At 36.8% G+C, this 23,771-nt stretch overlaps 2 protein-coding genes across 2 annotated transcripts; one reads left to right on the top strand and one right to left on the bottom strand.

The window, feature by feature from the left end:
* Positions 1-3,879: 3,879 nt before the first annotated feature.
* Positions 3,880-8,158, top strand: LOC107796328 (putative E3 ubiquitin-protein ligase LIN). Its single transcript, XM_016619081.2, has 7 exons — positions 3,880-5,494; positions 5,615-5,750; positions 5,841-6,814; positions 6,899-7,046; positions 7,156-7,407; positions 7,491-7,800; positions 7,894-8,158. Exons 1-7 carry the CDS (start codon positions 4,434-4,436, stop codon positions 8,031-8,033), a joined length of 3,021 nt encoding a protein of 1,006 aa, XP_016474567.1. The 5' UTR covers positions 3,880-4,433; the 3' UTR covers positions 8,034-8,158.
* Positions 8,159-10,466: 2,308 nt separating this feature from the next.
* LOC107796327 (protein argonaute 2) lies at positions 10,467-15,321 on the bottom strand. Its single transcript, XM_075235107.1, has 3 exons — positions 14,193-15,321; positions 12,907-14,110; positions 10,467-12,355 (listed from the first exon to the last, which is right to left on the bottom strand). Exons 1-3 carry the CDS (start codon positions 14,839-14,841, stop codon positions 10,927-10,929), a joined length of 3,282 nt encoding a protein of 1,093 aa, XP_075091208.1. The 5' UTR covers positions 14,842-15,321; the 3' UTR covers positions 10,467-10,926.
* Positions 15,322-23,771: the final 8,450 nt, after the last annotated feature.

Genomic DNA, 23,771 nt, shown 5'->3' on the forward strand with positions numbered 1-23,771 from the left:
TCATTATATTAAGACAGTACTTGAAAAATTCAAGCACTTAGGCTTTAAAGTTGCAAAGACTCCAATTGACGTGAATCTTGCATTAGCAAAGAATAAAGGCCAAAGCATATCACAATTGGATTATGCTCGTGTGTTGGGATGCTTAATGTATATCATAAATTGTACACGACCAGATATAGCTTGTGCTATAAGTAAACTGAGTCGATATACGAGCAATCCAGGCCAATCTCATTGGATGGCAATGAAACGAGTTTTGGGATATTTAGAACATACCCAGAACTTTGAATTGCACTACAGTAATTTCCCTGCAGTGATTGAGGGATACTGTGATGCAAATTGGATCACCGGTTCAACTGATTCTAAGTCCACGAGTGGATATGTATTCACTATTGGTGGAGGAGCGGTATCTTGGAAGTCGTCTAAACAAACATATATTGCCCGCTCTACAATGGAGGCTGAATTTATAGCCTTAGATAAAGCCGGTGAAGAAGCTGAATGGCTCCGAAATTTCTTGGAAGACATTCCATTTTGGCCCAAACCGTTGGCATCAATATGCATACATTGTGATAGTCAAGCGGCAATTGGAAGGGCTGGGAGCGTTATGTATAACGGTAAATCTCGTCATATACGACGAAGACATAAAACCGTTAGGCAATTACTCTCTAGAGGAATTATCACGATTGACTATGTAAAGTCAAGTGATAATGTGTCGGATCCACTTACAAAAGGCCTAACTAGAGAGGTAGTTGAGAAATCATCAAGGGGAATGGGGCTATGGCCGAGAACAAGTCATTGTGGCGGTAACTCTACCTAGAAGACTGGAGATCCCAAGATCTAGGTTCAAGGAGATCAAACAAAGTCATTAATGACGGTTCACCATTGTCAAATAAAATTTAAGTCCGTTCTCGTGATGAGACAATGTTCAGTACCAAGGATAAAGCATTAAGGCTTTTTAATATTTCTAAATTTGATACGGGATATATCAAATAGTGTATCTACAGGATGACACGTTTAGAAATCACCTATGTAAGTGTGAAGTGTTAGCCGCTTCAAGGAGAACTTTGTAAGGCCAGTTCTCTACGCACTTATGAAATCAGGCGGTGTTCATGACTGAAACGAACACAACAATGAGAACCAAAGACGGTTAAGGGTTGATTGTGTGACTTATGGTTGTCTAGGTATACAACAAAGATCGACGGTTCAAAGATATCAAATCTACCGATTGACCGAGTATATCCGACATAAGTTTACTATGGAAAGTTCAAAGGGAAACCTACTTATCCAGATGCGATTAATCCTTACTTGTAAATCACACAGTTTTTCCATGCATACTTCCGTGATATAGCCATTCCCCATTCATGTGGAGGATTATTGAGGTTTTTGTTTTTAAGATGAAATAGTCTTAAAATGAGAAAAAAAGGGAAATGGAGGGAAAATAAAATTTTTGAATAAAATTTTAAGTTTTCCCCTCTTGACAATGAGACATTGTCCCATATTGGAAGAGGAAAAGATTTTTGGTGGGTATATATATAATTGCTCTTCTTGTAGCTCTTAAAGAGTTAAGAAGAAAGCAAGCCTCGCGCCGTCGTCGTCGTCGCTCGCTCGGTTCGGCTTCGGCTACGGCTACGGCTACGGCTTCGGCTTCGGCTTCGGATTCGGATAAATATTAACGTAAGATTATCCGCATTTGTAACGGATATTTTTCAATCCGTGTATTGACCACAAGGCAGCCGCCTAATGCTCTTCCCACCATGAATGTGCTTGCTCCACAAACAAGTTAATGCTTGCTCCACCATGGAGGGTGGACGATTGTTCTTCTTCAACACTGGCTGCTATATATATGTGCAGCAGTTGTTGAAGAAAGACACACAACACACAATACACAAGACACAAATCGCTCAACAGATTTGGCTATACATTACACTCCTTCCTCTCAGCATTTCCATACGATTTTCTGAGTTTCTACTCCTTCGTTCTGCATTGTTTTTAACTTCAAACAAAGCAACTGTAAGTGTGATTTGCTACCAAACTTTGTGTTCGCTGAAACACTGGGGTTTGAAGTACCGCTACACCAGTGTATGATTCGTTCTATCCTGGGAGGAAATAATCTGTTACCTTGGGTACTAGGAGGGGATTAAATTCCTTAAGGAAACACTGTGAATTCAGTGGGCTCGAATTAATTACTGTTTCATTACGTTAACTTATATTTTGCAGAATTATTATTTACAAATACAGCGATATTGGCGGAAATAACAGTTTTTAATGAAACTAAAGTAACTAATTGGTCCAACAATTTTAAGGCTAATATTTAAGAGGGCACGTAAAAAATTGTGCACGCAAGTCAAACTTTCGATTTAAAAAATGGGAACATTAATGATAATTCATACTGAGGTGGCATGAATTTGGACTTTAAAGAGCATTGGGTCGTTCTTTTTTCTTTGAACAAAAGGACTTAGAATTTGAAGTATAATCAAATGATCCACTTGATTGTCTAAATATTAAGAAATAATGTTTCAAAAAAATATGCATTAAGAAATAATTATATGATAATCTTTTTAAAATGTAAAATAATTTTAAACTGTAAAAAAGTTGATCAATATATATATACAAAGAAATAAGAATAGAAAAAGGAAGTACTTTAGAAAAAAATCATAAGTAAAATAAGATAACAATCGAGCAAAATTTTTATAAGAATTCTTAATAATAATCGAGTTCGGATGCCTATGTGATTACTAAGGTATCAATAGAATAAGGTTATAACTTTAGCAGTACCGTAAAATGAGTAAAATATGAGTAAATTTTTTTCAATTGTTGGTAAATTATCTAACACAAATTTTGTAATAAGTAACATGAAATTTACATGCAATACACGTACCCAAGTCCTCAAGTAAAGTTGGACGATCTTTTTACCTTTCAATCAAACGCTATTCCTGTGACTTTTTTGACAATAAAGCAAGTAAGAGAACAAAGTGAAGGAGAACTACTTAGACTAGATCAAACTCCTAAATATGATTAATATATATTATTTTGGAGCTTGCAAATTTTTGTTAATTTTTATATTATACTATAAACATGTCTTTTGAATATTATTTATGTTATTTTTAAAAAATTATTATTATTAACACGAGAGATACACGCAACGTTCGTATGCTAAGACTAGTATACATATATGACGTAATAAAATTGAGTTCACGTGAACCCATGGTCTTCCCAATAAATCAGATATTTCATGTATATAATTCACCGAAATTGTCTAATATTATCTTCTGGTATATATACATGACGTACGTATAGGGTAGTTAAGGAAGACTTCCAAATTCTCATTATTGGATTGATAAAATAAAGTCCACTTTTGATTAATAAATAGCTATTCTCACCACTTCATGTGTTCTATATTGTTATAATGAGATACCCTTGTCACAGAAACAAAACCTAGGTTATTTCCCTTGAATTAAAGAATATCCTTTCATAACTAGGAAACCTCGATAACTCAGTTTCACAAGATAATCTAGATTGACATCTCGGAGTTTTACGAATTTATCAATACTAAGTACTAACAAAACTTATCCAAACTCAACTATTGGTAATAATAATAAAATAAAAGGCTTAAATCTTTTCAGGTAAATCTATTTTCAGGTATCAATCATTCCAGGCAGCTTTCTGTATCTTTTTTCATTTTATTTTTCATTTGGGGGGGATGGGGTAGGAGATTGATTAAAGCAGTCAACATTTCCAGGCAGACATTCTCTTCTATGGTCCCAAAGTTTACCCTTTTAAAACTAATAATTTTCTGATGATGAATTTTCTTTTCTTCTCTTAGTTTTGCCCTTTATAAATTTCCTATTATAAAAGGACTACTGGAGATATATTTGAAGAGGACCCCATTGGAATTGGACAATGCTGCTCATGTGCTCTCTCAGCTTCAAAACAAGCTGTAATTTTGTCTCATACTTTGAGAACCACATCAATGCTTTTATTATTTAATGAACCTTAAATATATTTTTTCATCCATAGATCCAATTTTTCCAACCACATTTTTAACTTACACATCTCCTTTTTTCCTTTTCTAAATCAAGAGGACTAATTTTTTATCAAAGGAATTCAACATTTCCTATATATTTATTAAAGAACAGATTGACCAGTGTGATTTTGTAGCGAGATAACAAGGTTGCTTAACATACCGGTTATTATTATTATCTCTAATGAAGTATGTTCATGTTCTTTGGGGTAAAGAAGTGATTTTCACACAACTGTTAGAAGTTAACAAAGTTATTGGAAAACCAGCCCATTGATTCTTGTCTTCATTTTTGTGGCTTTTATCAACCAGTCATAATCTTCTTTTGGCTCTCTCTTGTTCTCTCTGTTTATCTTGTACAATTAAGAAAGAATGTCACAACACCCTTTGTTCACAATCCAAAATCATCTTTATTCCAATGGCCTCTCTTCAAGAATTGCTAACTGAAGAAGGTTTTGAGAGTACAAAAAGAACACCTACAAAAACTCACAGAAAAGTCAAGTTCAAAGACAGAACAACTTTTCAAGAAGATTCAAACATTGCTTTACCTATTTACATTTGCCATGACAGAAGATCATCCTTGGATTTCTCCAAGAACAAATCCCGAAAACCCTTTTCCAGTTCTAGTTCTTCGGTCCACTCATCGATAAGATCAAATGTGAAGTCCATTGTTGAAGTCAGTATTCCAAGAAGAGATGAGCCAGCTATTGATGAAGTTGCTATTAGAGCAGTCATTTCTATACTTAGTGGCTTTGTAGGACAATATTTGAGGGACAAAGATTTTCGCGAAACCATTAAGGAGAAATGCTATGCTTGTTTTGTGAGGAAGAAGAATCATATTTCGGATAATGGGATTTTTGCAGATATGGAATTGGCTATTGAGAGTATAGAGAGACTAGTTGAGAGCATTGATGATACACAAAGGGAAGTAAAAGCTAAGTCTTTGCAATACTCTATTAGGCTATTGACAATTGTGTCATCTTTGAATTCCAACAACACTGGAAATGTCTCAACTTGTGGAATTCCCAATTCCAATCTCTCTGCTTGTGCACAACTCTACTTATCCATTGTTTACAAGCTAGAAAAAAATGATAGAATTGCAGCTAGGCATTTACTCCAGGTATTCGTTGATTCGCCATTTCTTGCTCGGACACACTTGCTTCCTGAACTTTGGGAGCATTTGTTTCTTCCTCACCTTCTTCATCTCAAGATTTGGCATACACAAGAAGTAGAAGTTTTTTCAACTTTGGATTGTGTTGACAAGGAGAAGCAGATGAAAGCCTTAAACAAGGTCTATAATGACCACATAGATATTGGTACAACAAAGTTTGCTCTTTACTATAAACAATGGCTCAAGGTTGGTGCCCAAGCCCCTGCTGTTCCTTCTGTGCCTTTGCCTTATAAATTGGGTCACTCGCTTTCTAGAAGACGATCTTTGGATTCTTTCACCTCCAATTCCTCCGTCAAGAATAACTCACTGTAAGTTTGGATATTCTAAATTACATAAGTTTTACTCCAAAATCATGGTAAGACTATTCTTTTTATGTACTATGCTTCTTAGGATAGGTTTGAGCTTGAATGATTTTTGTTATCCTGAAGATATCGAGCTGTTTTTGGACCGATTATGGAGAGGAAATCTATGGATTCTGTAAGAAATGGAATTTGGGATTATAAGGAGGAAGAAGAGAAGATTTCAGCTATTGGAGATGACAATAAGCAAGGCAATTATGTTCCAGTAAGTGACCAAGAATCCTTTACATATTACCTTCTATTGATTCTTGTAAGGGCATAATCAGAATTCTAACCAAATTCTTGATTTTGACAGAAGAAAGCAGTGGTTCATCGAAGATCATCGACTCAAAGTTACAGAACCCCAAAACATGATCTGTGGGCTCATACTCATAAAAAATCAGACTATTTCCGGTTTTTCAATTGTCAAAGCGAGCCTGTAGAGTTCTTGAGAGAAGGAAAGAGTAATATTGGCAGTGTTTCCATCAGAAAGGAAGAAAAAACCACTCCTGTTTCAAGTGATCTAAGTAGAGCTATCTTCATGATTTGCTCCTCAGATAGCTTAAGTGACTGTGAACTGGCAATCCGTTTGGTGGCAAAATCTTGGCTTGATTCTCGTGGAGATCCTGAGACTGTAAAGACATTGTCAACAGCAACATTGATTGAAGGAATAATGAACGTTTTGTTTGCATCCGAAGATGATGAGATCTTGGAACTAGCAATCTCAATCTTAGCAGAACTAGTCACTAAGAAGGAGATGAATGGGCAAATCATTCTCAACTCGGATCCACAGCTTGATATTTTCTTGAGACTATTGAGAAGTAGCAGCCTGTTTCTTAAGGCTGCAATTCTACTTTACCTAGTGCAGCCTAAGGCTAAACAGATGATATCTATTGAGTGGATTCCATTAGTACTTCGAGTTTTGGAATTTGCAGATCAGCTGCAGACGTTATTCACGGTTCAACGTAGTCCTCAAGAGGCTGCATATTTCTTGCTTGATCAACTTCTTACTGGTTTTGATGAAGACAAGAATTTTGAAAATTGTAGGCAAGTCATTTCACTAGGGGGATTGGGGTTGTTGCTGAGAAGAGTTGAAATGGGAGATGTCTCAGAAAAGAGTAAGGTTGTTTCTGTTATGTACTGTTGTGTTCAATCTGATGGAAGCTGCAGGCATTACCTGGCCAACAACTTGAATAAAGATTGTCTTCTTCCTCTTCTTTTGCTTCAAAACCAGCAAAACGCCCGCGGACACATTTTTGCATTTCTCACAGAGCTTCTCTGCATTGACAAGTAAGATTTTCTTGTAGCACTCATATGAAATTTTCTTCTTCTTACATTCAAATGAAAAAGTACTAATTTTGTATGAAACAACAGGCAAATTCAAAGAATAGAATTATTACGTGGTCTACTAAGTGGATGGGGAATGGTGAACACCTTGCACATTTTGCTAGTTTATCTCCAAAGAGCTCAACCAGATGAACGCCCCATTATCTCTGTCATATTGTTACAGCTTGATCTTTTGGTAAGTCCATTTCCATCATAATCTTATCCGGTTTAAAGAATCATCCCCTGAAGAGAAAATCCCCGCTTTTATAAAAAGAGATCCTCATTTAGTTGCAGTCATGCTGCAGGGAGATCTGAATGAGTGCAGTGTATATAGAGAAGAAGTAATAGAAGAAATAATAAAAGCATTGGACTGTCAAGTATTCAATGAGAAAGTCCAAGTACAATCAGCTAGAGCTCTACTTATACTGGGGAGTTGTTTTTCCTATACTGGAGAGCCAATAGTGGAGCAATTGCTGTTAAAAGAAGCAGGCTACGACGAAAACACTGGGGATTCCTATCTTGGCAAGAACTTCATCCTTAACAGTTATATGCACCTGGTAATTTCCCCTTTTCGTGACCCTTCTTCCCATTGAGCATTAACCAAAACTCGAATTCACCTAGTTCTTCTACTAAGTTTCAGAATGAAGAGGAAGAGGCAACAAGAAATTGGCAAAGGAAAACAGCAAGAGTGTTGCTTAACAGTGGAAGCAAGAGGCTATTGGCTGCTCTTGTAGATACAATAGCCAATGGAATTCCCTGTTTAGGAAGAGCAAGCCTAGTTACTGTTTCCTGGATGAGCAATTTTTTCTGTTCCATTGAGGATAAAGGAGTTCGGTCTGTAGTATGTTCGGAGCTAATTCCAGATCTGATGAAGTTATTGAAGTACAATAATGTTATAGAGGAAAGAGTTCTTGCTTCACTTTCATTACTCAAACTGGCTAACAATTCAGGTATGGGATTTTGCAAGCTAACCTAATCTAACTTAATCACACAACATAGTACATGAACTTTTTTCTCATAGTTTTGGTCTTTGTTATTTTCAGATTATTTGGTGAAATTGTCTCCATTGGATAAGGAGCTCATAAGCGACCTGCATAAACTCTCAGAAGTAACATGGACAGCGAAGGAGCTTATTTCAATTATTTCGAGCAGCTCTAGGCATCATCAACTTAATGTACCTTAACAATTTGTTTTTCTTCAGTAACTTGATCATTCTACCTTGTACATGTCCATGAGGCACAAGATGCCTATATTTTAGTCCTTCTTGGGAGATAATTTTAGTAATAAATGAGGTTATTCGTTTTGTTCTTTCTTGATTCATTCATAAATAAATCCAGTTGATTGCAAAGCGAGTATTGCCAAAAGTCATTTGCCACAAAACTCAGACAAACAAGTCACAAATACAAGATCACATTAATCACCAAAATTTTCCCTTGAAAGATGCATGCTGTAGTAGGAAGCTGGCTGAGAGCATATATAAAAAGAATTGAAGCAGTTTTGAGATAATATATAATCATCAGATTATAAAAGAAACAATGCAGTCTCTCTGAACTCTGAATGTACTTTTGTAAATGACATTGGTAATCTAGCCAAGTAGTCTTGGCTTTTTCATTGCCATACAAATTAACTAAAACCTTCGTAGGTGCTTCAATCATCATTCAAGACCAGATGCTTTGGCAAAAGACTATAGCACAGGTTATGCCTTTACTTCTGCAATACTACAGTCTACAGCAGCAATGACTATGTCACAATACCATTTGTTGCAGTCTTGCAGAACCTGCAAATAACATTGCAAACTGAGGCTGTCAAGATTTTAATCACCTTTCTTTCAAAAACTAGAAATTCCCCTGCACGCACTCCCAGCCCCCCTCCTTTTCTGAAGCTGAAAGTCGTCATATAGCTTATATTGACGGAAGATAGTACTAGTACAGTGGAAATAAAACATTGAACTTGGAGTACATATCCAATAGGCGGATCCAAGATTTAGACAAATTTTGAACATAGCCATGTTATAATTTATATTATTTAAATAGGGTATAAATTTAATCAGTTTGGTTTATTTGGATTTCGGTTCGGGTTATTCGTCTTTAAGGTTAATATAGACAAACCGATCGAGCAAAAAAAATATGTAATAATTATAATAACTCGAAAAAAGCATAAGATTCAAATGGAGTATGCATTTTGTACAAGAAAAAAGGCTCGTTGTCAATTTATATTTGGATACTCAAGGCAAAAACTTATACTAATAAGTCTAAATATTAAAACATAAGTAAGCTTACAAACATTTTTCAATTTACTATTTTATATAAAAATTAAGCTCACTTGATATTATATATAATTGTCCTACTTTAGAGCATTTTGAATACAAAATAAACTTTCATTCTTGATTAGAACCATAACTTATTCAAGGATTTCTATTTATATTTTTTTGGTTTCGGCAAATAGATTTACGGAGTTGTGCTCCTGAAGAAAAAAATTATTTTTTTTATCATCTATTCATAAATCACGGAGGAGTTAGCAAAGCGCAATAGTGGGGATTTTTTTTTCACGAGGAAAAAATAGATTTGTGAAAGAATTTTTTTATATAATTTATATTTAATGTTTAAAGTAAAAAAAGGAGAAAAGAAATTTTAAAACAAACTAATAAAACCAAAGAAGAAACAAAGGAATTTGTAGCGGTTAAATGCACCAAACGAAGCTTCTAAAACAATTGTGCCAAGCAGGACTCGATCTCCTGCCGTAGGGATGGAAATGACGGTGATTTTCCAATGGCACCTAGAATTATTTTGTTACTGGGAGTGCCACTTAAATTATTTGTATACCTTCCTTCTATATATACATGCATCTATATATACTATTGCATAGTCTCGGCCAAACCTTGCGGGTGGCGTACCACCCTATCCCTTACACATAGATCTGCCCCTGACCCGTTGGTATATATATATATATATATATATATATAAATGTGTGTGTGTGTATGTGTGTGTGTGGATCGGGCTTCATGCCGCAGCGATATAGCGTTTAAAATTACAATTGGAAGCTCTTAGAGCGCAATTGTAATTTGATAAACAATAGTATTATGTAAAAAGAATCACTTTTAATTTTGCCATATTGTGTAGATATGGTGTTATTAGTTATAATCAATTAGGGAATATATTAGTATTTCGTTGTAATTTTATAATTTTAATTTAGAACAGGAATCTATCATACTTCAATCTGATCCTCTCTTTGCATCCTGTCATAAACAAAATATCCTTCAGTTTTGGCATTGAAACCTGCTTATCGAGTAGAACCCTTTCTTTCTCAAGAAAAGGGGCATGCAGGGAAAGGCCCCGAAAAGGCCGAACATGAGAATCCTTTCTTACTTATTTATGTATAATTATGTATCCTTTAACTTACTCTCGGAAATGTTCGAAATTTCATTGATGGTTAAATGTAACCACCCTATGAAACAAAAAAAAGTCCTCTTGCGTGATATCCTGTACATCAACGAGATACAGCCTTTTAATTCCTAATTGAGAATTTGAAGATACTACTATAAAAGACCAATTACTGAGTGGTCAACCAAGTATATCGAACAAACTATATACATAGGAAAAAGAAACACGAAGAGAGAAAATGCAAATCACAATGAATAACTGATAAACAAACTTCAAGTAGCTCACACACTTGCATAGAAGAAATTCAGTTTCTGTCTCAGAATACATAATAAAAGACATCACACAATTTAAAACAGTCTGCAAACTTCAAACATACTGGCAGTGGCCTCAAAAGACCAAAGTAAATACACAAAATAAAACGTCAAACCATTAAGACATCACTGGACAAACTCACTCCTAAAAGTCACACCTCTAAGAGTGAGGACCATAGAAAATAAAAGGCAGTAAAACAAGCATGACATCCCATTAGATTCACGCACAAACACCTTTGCTAGGTCGATAGAAAGGAGGTTCAAATGCGTTTGGAAATGGGCATCTCCAAGATGTGGACAACCATCTCCTGCACCAGTGTGGGAGTGGTGAAGGAGATCACAAAAGGTGGCTTCCATCAGACAGAACAGTATGGGGTACCTGCGATCAGACAAAGAACATTATGTTCTGCAGATTGGGGTGCAAATTATAGAATCCTTGTTCAAATGAGGCAGTTGAAGAAGATGACGATGAAGCTGCGAAGGATGTAGTTGAAGACACAGGAGACTGCATCTCCATAAGCACCTCTTGGAACATCCGTCCCCGGTAGGCAACAAGGTCAGCATAGTAAACTGGTGGAACAAGTGAAACAGGTTTTGTGCACCGCGCGAAGGTGAAGCACATGTTGTATATAAGCTTCTGTAAGCGGTCAGAATTGAAGCCATTCTCATCCCACAAAACATGATAGTGAGTAGGCTTGCTAGTTCCCAATCCTCCAAAATGGCTGCAAAGATAGAAGTCAAAATCAGATGGATGAACAATTATTGTGTCCACAACAGTACCCGGAGGAACATTGCCAGGGCCACCATCAGGAAATAGTCGTGTATGGTGTCTTTTCTGAGCCACAACAAGAGTAATTGCTGGTCGATAGTGATTATCGTATATAGCCTTCATCAAATCAACCAGCTCTTCATTAAGTACCATATCAAATTGGCCCTCACTCACACCATCACGGAAAACAACAATTCTGTTTGGTTTAAATGAGTTGAGTCGAGTGTAAGCATTCAGTAGGTCTGCACACATGCTCCCAAAATTTAGTATCTTCTCAGTCCTATGGTCCTGAGGACAAACTCTAGCCGCATATCTATTAGCAGCTGGCCAGTTGACAGTGGCAACAACAGCTGCTATGGATGGACATGTCACATTCCTTGCAGCAGGATGATTAACATCAGCTCCAATGAACATGACATTGTCTTCACCTCCAAAATTAGGGAGTCTTTCCATAAGTTCCATATTGCTACCTCCCAGTTTTGCATTAATCTTAATACAGAGGTTTGCAAGATATTGGTCCTGTCCCTTGTTGGCTAGAGATGACAAGCAACATTGCGTTACAACACCAATTTTTGTTTCAGAGACCCATTTGAGATATTTGTATCCATTGTGCCTTGCTGCCATAACACAAACTATCATTTGTAGCCGACCCTTGATTTTCTTGTCAGCTGCATGAACCACACCTCTGAGGAGATCTTCAACCTTTCTAACTGCAGAGAGCTCATACATGCCAGTGAAATGTTTTATGACAGGTTCTTCCATGTTGATCCCTAACTTTTTGCACCGCTCTTTCAATCTATAGACAAATTCATCAGCTCTTAGCCTAAAGTTGGGGCTGCGTTCCTGGGAGCTAAAATCTATCAGAGCCCATCGCTGAAGTGCCTTGCCTTCCACCACAGATTTCCCAACAAGGTTCCACTGGCATTTATTATCCACAGGAACTCGACTTTGACCACCTAGCTTCAAATCAGGGGCAGGAAGGATACGACCCGAAACACAGGTCATGTTCCTATCAACTCCAATTTCAAAATTACGGGTGACAGCCCTGTAATAATCAAGTGAAAGTTAGGAAAAGAATATGTAACAAAAAAAATACTCTAATAACATAATAACATATATCAATATATCACCACATTCACAAAATCATGGAAGCATTGCAAAAATGAATGGTTCCAACTCACTACTTTATGAAATGTCTAAGCAAGGAAAGAAACCCAATACAAGATTATAAAAATACCGGCGGATATTGGAATGACAAAACACGCGCAAACCATAGAATTAACGTGATCAAGGGTTAAACATGCAGCATAATTGACCACAACTTTGTAACAAGTGTATCAAATACAAATTCAGTACTTAATGAAATGGCTAAGCAATGAGAGAAACACGACACAAGATTAAATAATACCAGCGCCATAAGTGGAATGACTAAACACGAGAAAACCATAGAATTAACGATCAGAAGTTCTACATGCAGCTTAACTGGACCACAACTTTGTAACAACTAACGAGTGTATCAAAAAAGAATTTCAAGGAAGCATAAAAAACTCATACAAGGAAATACAGACATAAAAGAAATTTAAGGAATTCACATACCCGCACGGCCCATCTTCAGCCCGTACCATTTCACATATTGTATCCCTTCTCTCTCGCGGTGGAGCTAGTGATATTTTTTTCAAAAACAAGGCTGAATCCTTATCTAAATGCTCCTTAGGATATCGCTGTCCCTCGATCAAGACACAGAATTCCATTGGGACATAGTTTTTCTTATTACCTTTTCCAAGATCTAATGAAGGTAAATTTTGGTACCTAATCTCCTTCTGATATTTTTCCCTGAAGTAGTCAACAAGAAAAACATCCCTAGGAGGATCTTTTCCTTCTGGATCTTCAAGGAGAAAATGAAGGTCGCGAGTCATCTCATCAGTCAGCTTCTTAACAACATATTTCTGACTGCTACGACGATGAGTTACTTTGACTTTCAAACCAACCAATGCATCCTCTGCAGCTCTTTTACGAGTAAAATTATTTTCATTAAACTCTCCAATATATTCCCTCAGGAAATCTAGCACAGGCACTGCTTTGCGGAATGCCAAGACTGAGTAATCAAGGCACAAGGCAAGCCCTCCAGATGTAGGCTTTAGGCTTTGTTGAAAACCTCTATATGCAGCAACTCCAAATCCAAAGTCATGTTCAGCCAAGTGCTCATTTGAGTAGAAGCTACGACCTGCAACTATCCTGAACCTAGAAGGATTTTCTTTCATAACCAAATCCATTCCTTGTAGTACATCACGAGGTATGTAAGAGAGGTTTCCACTCAAATATTCTTTCAACTTGCAAAGTTTCAGTTCAGTAACAAACTTAATGGTGAAGACATACGAGCGTCCCCTACCATCATCCCCATCAGAGCAGTTCACAGTGAATCGCCCAGTAGGAAGTTGGACAGCACTGAAAATGTTCTTCTCACCATCATATGCAGTTTTATCTATTGGAAATTGAACAGGATTATCAGCAAACAGTTTGTCTCTTATCATACGAAGATCCGACTTGTTTATTGACCTCTTCACAGCCCGGGTCTCATCAGTCATGATTTGCTTGATATCCACATCATAATGCATAATGGTAGACTGAGGATTAAATCTAACAGGAAAATGATTAGCAAGCAGTCTAATTGACTTGACAGCAACTTTTCCCGTATCAGGTCGTGCTATAGGTACAAGCTTTCCGTTGTTACTTTCCGAAGGAGATGATGTACTCTCTTTTTCTGTAATACTCAGCGACTTCAGATCAACTTGAACAGGATCTACACAAAAAGATACAATGCATTTTAAAATTCTTGAACATAAAATGAAAGAACACACCATTTTATGGGTATGAGTTAATACCAGAAGACTGAGGAGGAGGAGGACTAGAGTCTGAAGGTGGACCCCACGGGCGAACATTTGATGCTTCTGAGCTACTGGGTTGCACATCCCGCTGCTGCTGGTTTCCGGGACCATGTTGTGGTGGCTGCTGCGACGGTGGCCTGACCCAAGCAGTACCACTGCCGCCACTAACATGTTGCTGCGGCGGTGGCCGGGCCCAAGCAGTACCACTGCCGCCACTACCAAGTTGCTGTGGCTGCTGCGGTTGTGGCCGGGCCCAAGCAGTACCGCCGCCGCCACGGCTGGCCCAAGTGCCACCACGACCCGGATTTTGTCCAACTGGCTGCTGCTGACCCGGCTGATTATACGGAGCCCCACGAGCCTGATACTGACTCTGACCCGGACCAGATGCCCTTGGCTGGTTACCCCATTGCTGTGGAGGCTGAATTGGTTGCTGGTTGAATGAACCCATCTGGGAGGGCCCACCCCTTCCGCCACCAATCTGGGACCCACCCCTTCCACCTCCACGGCCTTGCTCCTGTTCGTATTGACCACCACCGCGGCCGCGACCACGACCACGGTTACCTCCACCACCACCGCCGCGGCTGCTATCACCTCCACCGCCACGACTGCTGTCACCACCACCACGTCGGTAATTTCCACGGTCCATTTTCCAACTTCACTAAAGAGAGAGAAAAATAAAAACTTTGACTGTAAATTTTCAAAATGAAAAAGCTCAGATGATCTGCAACTGCAAGGATCTAGTTATGTGTACTTATGAAGAGTAAAAAGACTGAACACCGTATATATAGTGGAGACAAAGGAATGTAAGATGACTAAAAAGGGCTGAACTTTGTAACTAAGAGATCGAAAAGGTTAAGAGAAAATGGGAAAGCTGGGGATAAGTACATAGGGGGGTCGTGGAAGTAAGAGGATTCTTGATGATTCTAGAAGGATCGATGAAATGGAGGAAAGGGTAATTGGAAGATAACGAGAAAGTGTGAGGAAATGGCGGATGATTTGATTAAATTAACCTTTTTATCCTATGGGAATTGAGATGTTTTTTTTCGGCTCCCAAGAGCATGGGCGACAAAATAGGAGAACTACTTTTGTATGTGTCGGGATATTGAGAAAATTAAATTGGTACTCCACTATTTTTCTGTTTGAATTGGAGTATAAAAGTATGTAATGTATACAACTGTGTAAGGTGAATCATATGGTATAATTGGTACTAAACGCTGATAATAATATCTATATGTTGATTTGAACATGTGTTAATAAGAATTAAGTTATTTATGGAAGTAAATAATTCAGTTCAGAACTAACCAAGCTATTTTACCATTTTAATAAAACATACTTTCCTTTCCTTGAAGAAAATATTTTTCAAAATTCAAGGTAACCAAAAACTGTAAAACCTTTCCGTTGTACCAAATACATATGTAATGACCACCATGACTTATCAAGTCAGCATAAAATTTTTGTGAATTCAAATTTCAGTATTTTCAGTTTTCATTTTTCATTTCCTAATTCCTGCTATGATAGAAAATAATACGTATGTAGTTTAGTATTTTAGGGAGAGGGATTGGGGGTGGGGATAGTTTTGGTATTTAACTAATCAATTAATTAGTACTATTAAGAATGGGATAAAGTAGTGGGCAAGGAAGAGAAGGTTATTGGTGCAGAGAATCAATATTCTTCGACTACTACTGACTTGGAATTGACGCCGGCAAAGATAACGACAACGAAACTGTAATTGTTCTTTGAGGTTATAATGGTACATACAATAATATTTTTTTATTGGATAGATTTTGTATTATGGCATATTTGTATTTTAAGTTTTAAACACCACGTATTTTCAACACATTGAAGTAAACAACTCTACAAAAAATGGAATCGAGGTGGACTGTAAAGCTGCAATATTTAAGGCTGAAATTAAATGAGATGAAAATGACATAAATAATAGTTCTTAGAAAATAACGTTAAAACTTGCCTACTTTGGCATATCAATGAAAAAAATACATTTACATAGGAGAGTATGGTGGCAAGAATAATGGTGTTTAACCAAAAATAGATTTTTCGGTCAAAGTCAATATTTAGAATAAAATGGGTTACTGATAACCAAGATTTACTTCACTTTTTCAATAACCTTAGGAGAAATTAAAAAAAAATAATGAAGATGGTTAGCAAAGAAAAGTAAGGAATAAACTGATAGTCACTCCCTAAAATCAAGGTTGAAAACTTGAAGAGTAAAGTAGAGAATTATAGTATGTATTTTAGTAATAATCGTAACTTGTCCTTACAAATGAAATTCTTATCCTTATATAGCAGCATATAATCATAACGGTTCTCATACTTAATTCAGACTAATTAAGGGCATTAATAGTATTGATTGCCCATTACCATAGATAACCGTAACTAGCATATTTATGACTAAAGATTTCTTATAACTGTTCTGATTTCTCTTCCTTATTTACTCCTGGTTCGTGTATCTTCCCTTCTTTGCAGTCTTCATTCATTTCGTTCCCGTTTCTCCTTTGACAACTGTCAGACCCAGTTCTTTTCTCTTATGCTACTCAGTGGGTGTTTCTCTCATACCTTCTTTGCATTCTTAATTCGGTTAATTGAGAGTGACACTTATCGCTATATGAGTGTCATGCCTCGTCAGCTTACCAGCTTAATGATGTTCTACGTGTCATGTCTTTTTTCCATCAATACAGATAGTCCCCCCACTTTCTGAATATTCTCAACTGAACATTGGGGAAGTGGTAAGTTTTTATGATGGGAATTCCTTATCGCCGTTTCTCGAGTATCATCATATCTCTTTCAGAATCGATGAGACGTTTGTCACATCTATTTAATGCCCATGCCACGTGGCTAGTTACGATTGGCTCTTCAGTTTCTCAGCACCTTTTAGGTTTTTTTTTTCTGCAGTTGTGTCAGTCACGAAGTGATGGTTCAATTATGATGCTTTATAATGACCAATTTTAACGACGGTTGTATCTTCTTATAAATATTTCATTCTTTTTTATTTCTTGGAGTCTTCCTTCTTCGGTATCTATTACATTACTCCTTTTTTGTATTTATGCATCCTTCCTTCTGTATTTCCTTGGATAATCATGTCATCGACAATGCCAGATCCTCACAAAGTTGTGATTTTTGATGAACTTGCTCCTTCTACTGCCCCTACTAGAAGTAGGAGAGGTGGTGTCAAGACCCAAAATTCCGCCACAGACGTCGTGATGGCACTTAGTCTCTAAGACTAGGTAAGCCGATTATAATAACAATTCAAGCCATTATATATATATATATATATATATATATATATATATATATATATATATATATATATATAAACTAATAGAGAAAATAATTAAAAATATAACAACCTCCCAAGACTGGTAATACTGAATCACGAACTCTAACTGAATACATGGAATGATCTCAAGGATCGAATACTCAATACTGTTTGATTAATAATTAATAGTACAATAAAATGGAAAGACTCCAAGGGACTGCGACGACCAAGCAGCTCTACCTTGAATCCTTGCGATCACACTTTAACTCTGTCCGAGTCCGATATCTCCAACACCTGGCTCTGCACAAAAATGTGCAGAAGTGTAGTATGAGTACACCATGGTCGGTACCCAGTAAGTATCAAGACTAACCTCAGTGGAGTAGTGACGAGGTACAGTCGAGACACTCACTAGTCTAATAACCTATGCAATATAATATGCAAAAATAATAGGAAACAAATAACAATGATGGCAACAATAATCAACCAGTGATATATACAGTAGGGCGACAAGAACACCATAAATATTGCACAACAAATAATGAATACAAGTACAACCAATTAATTAAGTCCTTCCAATATAAATCTTTCGCCTATACGTTTTTCAAATAGAAATCTTCAGGATATAATACTTTCAAATAAAATTCTATCAAATAAATCTCTTTCGAATAAAAGTCACCCTCTGACACAATATTTCAAAATCATAAAATATGGGTCTCAACCCACTTTCATACTTCCACGGCACCCCATGCCAATTTCTCTATCACAACCACACGGACAACTCACGTGCCAAATATCATCATCATTTAACCACGACACCTTGTGTCCACATTTCATATCACAACTGCACGGATAATTCACGTGTCAATATCATCATTATTTACTCACGTCACTTCGTGCCCACATTTCATATCACAACTGCACGGACAATTCACGTGCCAATATCATCATTATTTACTCACGGCACCTCGTGCCCAGATTTCATTTCATATTCCGCCTGGCAATAAACACATGCTCCCAATTTCAACATAGATCAGACTATTATCATTTACCAACAACAAGACAAATTGCACAAGGTATAAAAATAAACACAAGGAAAATCACAACATCACATGAAAATTACCAACGCAATAACCCCATATTATCACATATCATCCCTGACAATAGCCACCCTTATCTCTCCTATAGCCACCCTTATCACTCCTATAATAGTCTCCCTCCGCCCTGACAATATCAATAGCCACCCTTATCGCTCTTATAGCCACCCTTATCGCTCCTATAGCCACCCTTATCGCTCCGCCCAGACAATATCCCAATACATATAACAATAGTGAAATGTCATCCTATACCCACAAATATCAACAGTGAAATGCAACACTTATATCCTCAAAATAATAACTCAAATAACACAATAATTTACACAGAATATTATCATGGCAACATAACAAAATTAATTCATATCACAATTTTTCCAATGGCCACATCCAATTCCAAAGACATAACAAAATCAATTAATTTCATAACAAATAGCCCAAGGCTCGACACAATATGTATAAAATCTCAAAATAACAACAGAGATGGAAAATACTCAGTATAGGGCAACGCCTTCATTAATCCAAATTCTTGATAATTATATAATGCCTCAGTTTAAACTTATTTAATTAATTTGTAGATGGAAAATCCATAATATAATTATTTTCAGGAAATATCAAATCACCAAACTCACGGAATTCACATAAATATACAAGCAATAACCACATTAAATTTTCATATAAAAATAAATTCAACAAACGCGAATTGAGGCATGGCAAATAGATGATTTAATAAATGCCAACAATTATCCAATTTACTACACAATATGTCTAAAACTTTAACCCAATCAATTTTGCACATATAAGCCTGAGTACATACTTGTCACCTCGCGTACATGACTTTTCACATTTCACAAATGGAACATAAAACTCGATGTCTAAGGGGTAATTCCCTCACTCAAGGTTAGGCAAGATACTTACCTTTTTGAAGTTAGGCCGATATTCCAAAATAGCCTTCTTGCTTGAATTGACCTCCGAACAGCTCAAATCTATCCAAATTAATTCAATTCAGTTAATACTAATTATAGAAATTAATTCCATATGAAAATACTAATTTTCCAACAAAAATCTGAAATTTAACTCAAAAATTGCACGTGGGGCCCACGTCTCGGAATCCGATGAAACTCATAAAATCCGACAACCCATTCAATTACGAGTCCACCCAGACCAATTTTATCAAATTTCGATAACGGATCGCCCTTCAAATCTTAAATTAAAGTCTAGAGGATTTCTACCCTTTTCAATCTAATCCACTAATTTAGTGATAAAGGCAACAATAGATTCATGTAATTTAACCAAAATCAAGTTAGAAATTCTTACCCCAATGTTTTTCTTGAAAAACTCTCGAAAAATAGCCTCACCCAAGCTTCATTGGTCCAAAAATGGAAGAATGAGACGAATTTGAACTTTATTTTACTATCCAGGGGTTTGTTCTTCGCGTTCGCGACACTCCCCTCGCGTTCACGATGAACAAATTCTCCAACAGCCATTTTCAAACTCTTCTCAGACAGCCTCTAGTATAATGGCCATAACTTTTTGTACAAAACTCCAAATGATGAATGGTTTAACTTTCTGAAAACTAGACTCCAAGAGCTATAAATTTCAATTGTTGCTATCTCCCAATTCCTTATAGATTGCGAGATATAAGCTTCCAAAGTTAGACCTGTGCAACAGAGATTTCCAAACTCTTCCATACAGCCTGTAGTGTATCCATCATAACATTTTGTACGCAACTCCAAATGACAAATGGTTTACCTTTCTGAAAACTAGACACAAACGGATACAACTTTCATTTTTGGATCATCTCCAAATTTGTCACGACCTAAACCGATGGGCACCCGGTACCTTACTCAACCGAGTACCAACGTAACGTATCTTTCTTATTACATCATCATATACATATGACATACGGGCCTAATAGGCCAACATCATCATTTATAAACTCAAAACATAGGCCGACAAGGCCGTACAATCTTTTACGTACACGACATATGTCTACAAGCCTCTAAGAGTACATAAATATCATAAAGGTCGGGACAGGGCCCCGCCATACTAATCAGTACATGTTCTAGTCATACTGACCACATAAGAAACTCCGGAATAAATTGAGTGCACCAACATCTTCCACTGAGCTGATCGCCTACTTGGAGGACTCTTGACCTGTCTATCGAGACCTGTGGGAATAAAACGCAGCGTCCCCAGGCAAAAGGAACGTCAGTACAAATAATGTACCGAGTATGTAAGGAATAAAATTCAGTAAATAATAGACATGAGAGAAACATGGAGTAAAAGACTCGACATGTACGTCTGCATAGCTCTGTGAATCATTTCATTTTTATAATGTCATGCATATGCGTATAAATGCCATACCATGCATTGGTATATGCGTTCATAACATTATCAAGCCTCTGAGGGTATCCCATCATATCATTTCGGCCACTGTGGGCAAATCATCAATGTATACTAACTGATCAGGTGTGTGTGTGTGTGTGTGTGTGTGTGTGTGTGTGTGTGTATATATATATATATATATATATATATATATATATATATATATATATATATATATATATATATATATATATATATACACGCGTATATAACGCCATCTGGTCATGGGTCAATGTGCATGTATAAATGCATGAAATGCATATGAAATACGTAAATAAAATCTCTCGGTACGTCATAAGACCATTATGCCTCTGATTAATATCATGAAATAAACTTTACCAACTTACGTATTTTTTAGACCCATGAACAGATGATAAAATAATATGACACATGGAGAATCAAGAACATAAGCATCTCTAGTATTTCTATGAATAGAGTTATTTATGGAAGTTGTGCATTTGTTCATTTTGTTCGTGTCGTATAGATCATGCCAAAAAAAAAGAAGGGATAACCTTAACATACCTGGGCCGATTCTCTTGACAATCCTTACAACATATGTCAATTTCGATAACACGTAACGGCGGATCGAAATAGGAAAAAATTCGTATGATATTCTTGAGAAAGATTGTACCGTGCTCTCTTAGAATTGCAAATCCTGTTACTATTACGCAGTGTAACTTTGTATGAAAATTTTTGCCCAAAATCCATCACTTTCCTTAGTTTTAATTCACGTTTCTTGTGAATTAGAAGTCTTAGAGATTCTTGGAATTTTAAAGCTTCATCCGTAAGCTTTTTTTTTTGGGCAAACTTATGTAATTTCCTCTTACGTTATGCATAATAATCCTTGTAGGCCACCAATTCTCCTACACATGCCACATAGCACATAAGTGAATAGTCATCATTTGGGCTCTTTATGGCTGCCACATAATGTTTAAGAATTATCTAAAATCATTATTAATTACCAATTATTTTTAATTAACTTGGAAATTCCCCACTAATTCAATAATTAATCAATTATCCACACAATTAGGAATTATCTCAAATTACTTAAAATACTACTCACTTTTAACACACATTGCACACCTTTCTATTATGGTCATGTGGTACCTTGTATGATACTAGTCCATAAATATGGGGTATTGTAGTTTGGACCGTATTTTATCTCAAAATGTCAAACTTCGACGAAAATTCATTTTCTTCGATTTGCTTACCCTCTCACCTTCACAAATTTACTCATCACTTGTTTGAAGTAGCATAATGCTTATAATCTCCAAGTAATTTCATTCCTGACCTTACGTTGATTAGCTTACGACGAAACTTTAACGTACGAAAATGCGGAATGTAATATCTCATATTTCGAGCTTCCATTAATTTACTTATGGCGTACTTTTACGTACGAAAACATGGGGTGTAACAAAATTCCTTATAGATTGCGAGATATGAGCCTCCAAAGTCAGGTGATGGACAACAAAAATTCCTTCTTCGCGAACACGAGAGCCTCTTCGCGAACGCGAAGAACAACACCAGAACCAGCAACCAGCAGCATCGAAACACCCAAACTTGGTCCGGAACCACCCCGAATCAAACCCGAGGCCTCCGAGACCCCGTCCAATCGTACCAACCAGTCCCAATACATAACTCGAACCTGCTCGAGGCCTCAAATCATATCAAACAACATCAAAACCACAAATCGCACCCCAATTCAGGCTTTATGAACTTTAGAACTTCAAACTTCTATATTCGACGCTGAAACCTATCAAATCAAATCCGATTGACCTCAAATTTTGCACACAAGTCATAATTGACATTACGAACCCATTTCCACTTCCAAAATTGGAATCCGACCCCGATATCAAAAAGTCCACTCCCGGTCAAACTTTCCAAAACCTTCAAATTTCCAACTTTCGTCAAATGACCCTGAAATGACCTACACACTTCCAAATCCATATCTGAACGCTCCCCTAAGACCAAAATCACCATGCGGAGCTATTCCCAAGCTCAGAATCCCAAACGGACATCGATAACATCAAAATCTACTTCAACCCAAGCTTAGAACATTTTTAAACTTTAAAAATGTCAACCTTCAGTAATAGGCGTCGAAATACTCCCGGGCCACTTGATACTCGACCTGAATATACGCCCAAGTACGAAATCATCATACAGACCTATTGGAATTATCAAAATTGCATTCTGGAGTCATTTACTCAAAAGTCAAACTCCGGTCAACTCTTTTCATTTAAGCTTCAAAAATGAGAATTGTTCTTTCAATTTAAATTCCGAATCTTCCGAAAATCAAACGACCGCACACGCAAGTAATAATACGTATTACGAAGTTGCTCGAGACTTTAACTAGCTGAATGGGTCATAGATTCTTAAAATGACAAGTCGGGTCGTTACATTCTCCCCCTCTTAAATATACGTTCGTTCTCGAACGTGCCAAAAATTATTCTGATGACATTAAATTATTGAGTGCATTATTTCACACATACTCACGGGTGATTCTACGCACCGTAAATTTAACAGGGGTCCGACAACATCATCTCAGTGGAGATTATTTTTTTTATTCACACTTATAAGTTTTAAAGCCAATTCCTTACACTCCAATCAATTTCAAATTTCTTACATCAATACACGGTATTAGTCTCAACCGGATGTAGCAAATCGTGCCTACGCACACATCATACGTATGTCCATAACCACATTTCTGGTCATAATAGCTGTTTATAATTAACTTCAGCATCCTCAATTGATCTCATCTTAACCAAAATCTCATATCTAATTTTTACAACACTGACGGCAACATGCAAGGCATGAAGACCTCATAAT

The sequence above is a fragment of the Nicotiana tabacum genome, chromosome 17 (assembly GCF_000715075.1).
Source record: "Nicotiana tabacum cultivar K326 chromosome 17, ASM71507v2, whole genome shotgun sequence".
NCBI lineage: Eukaryota > Viridiplantae > Streptophyta > Magnoliopsida > Solanales > Solanaceae > Nicotiana > Nicotiana tabacum.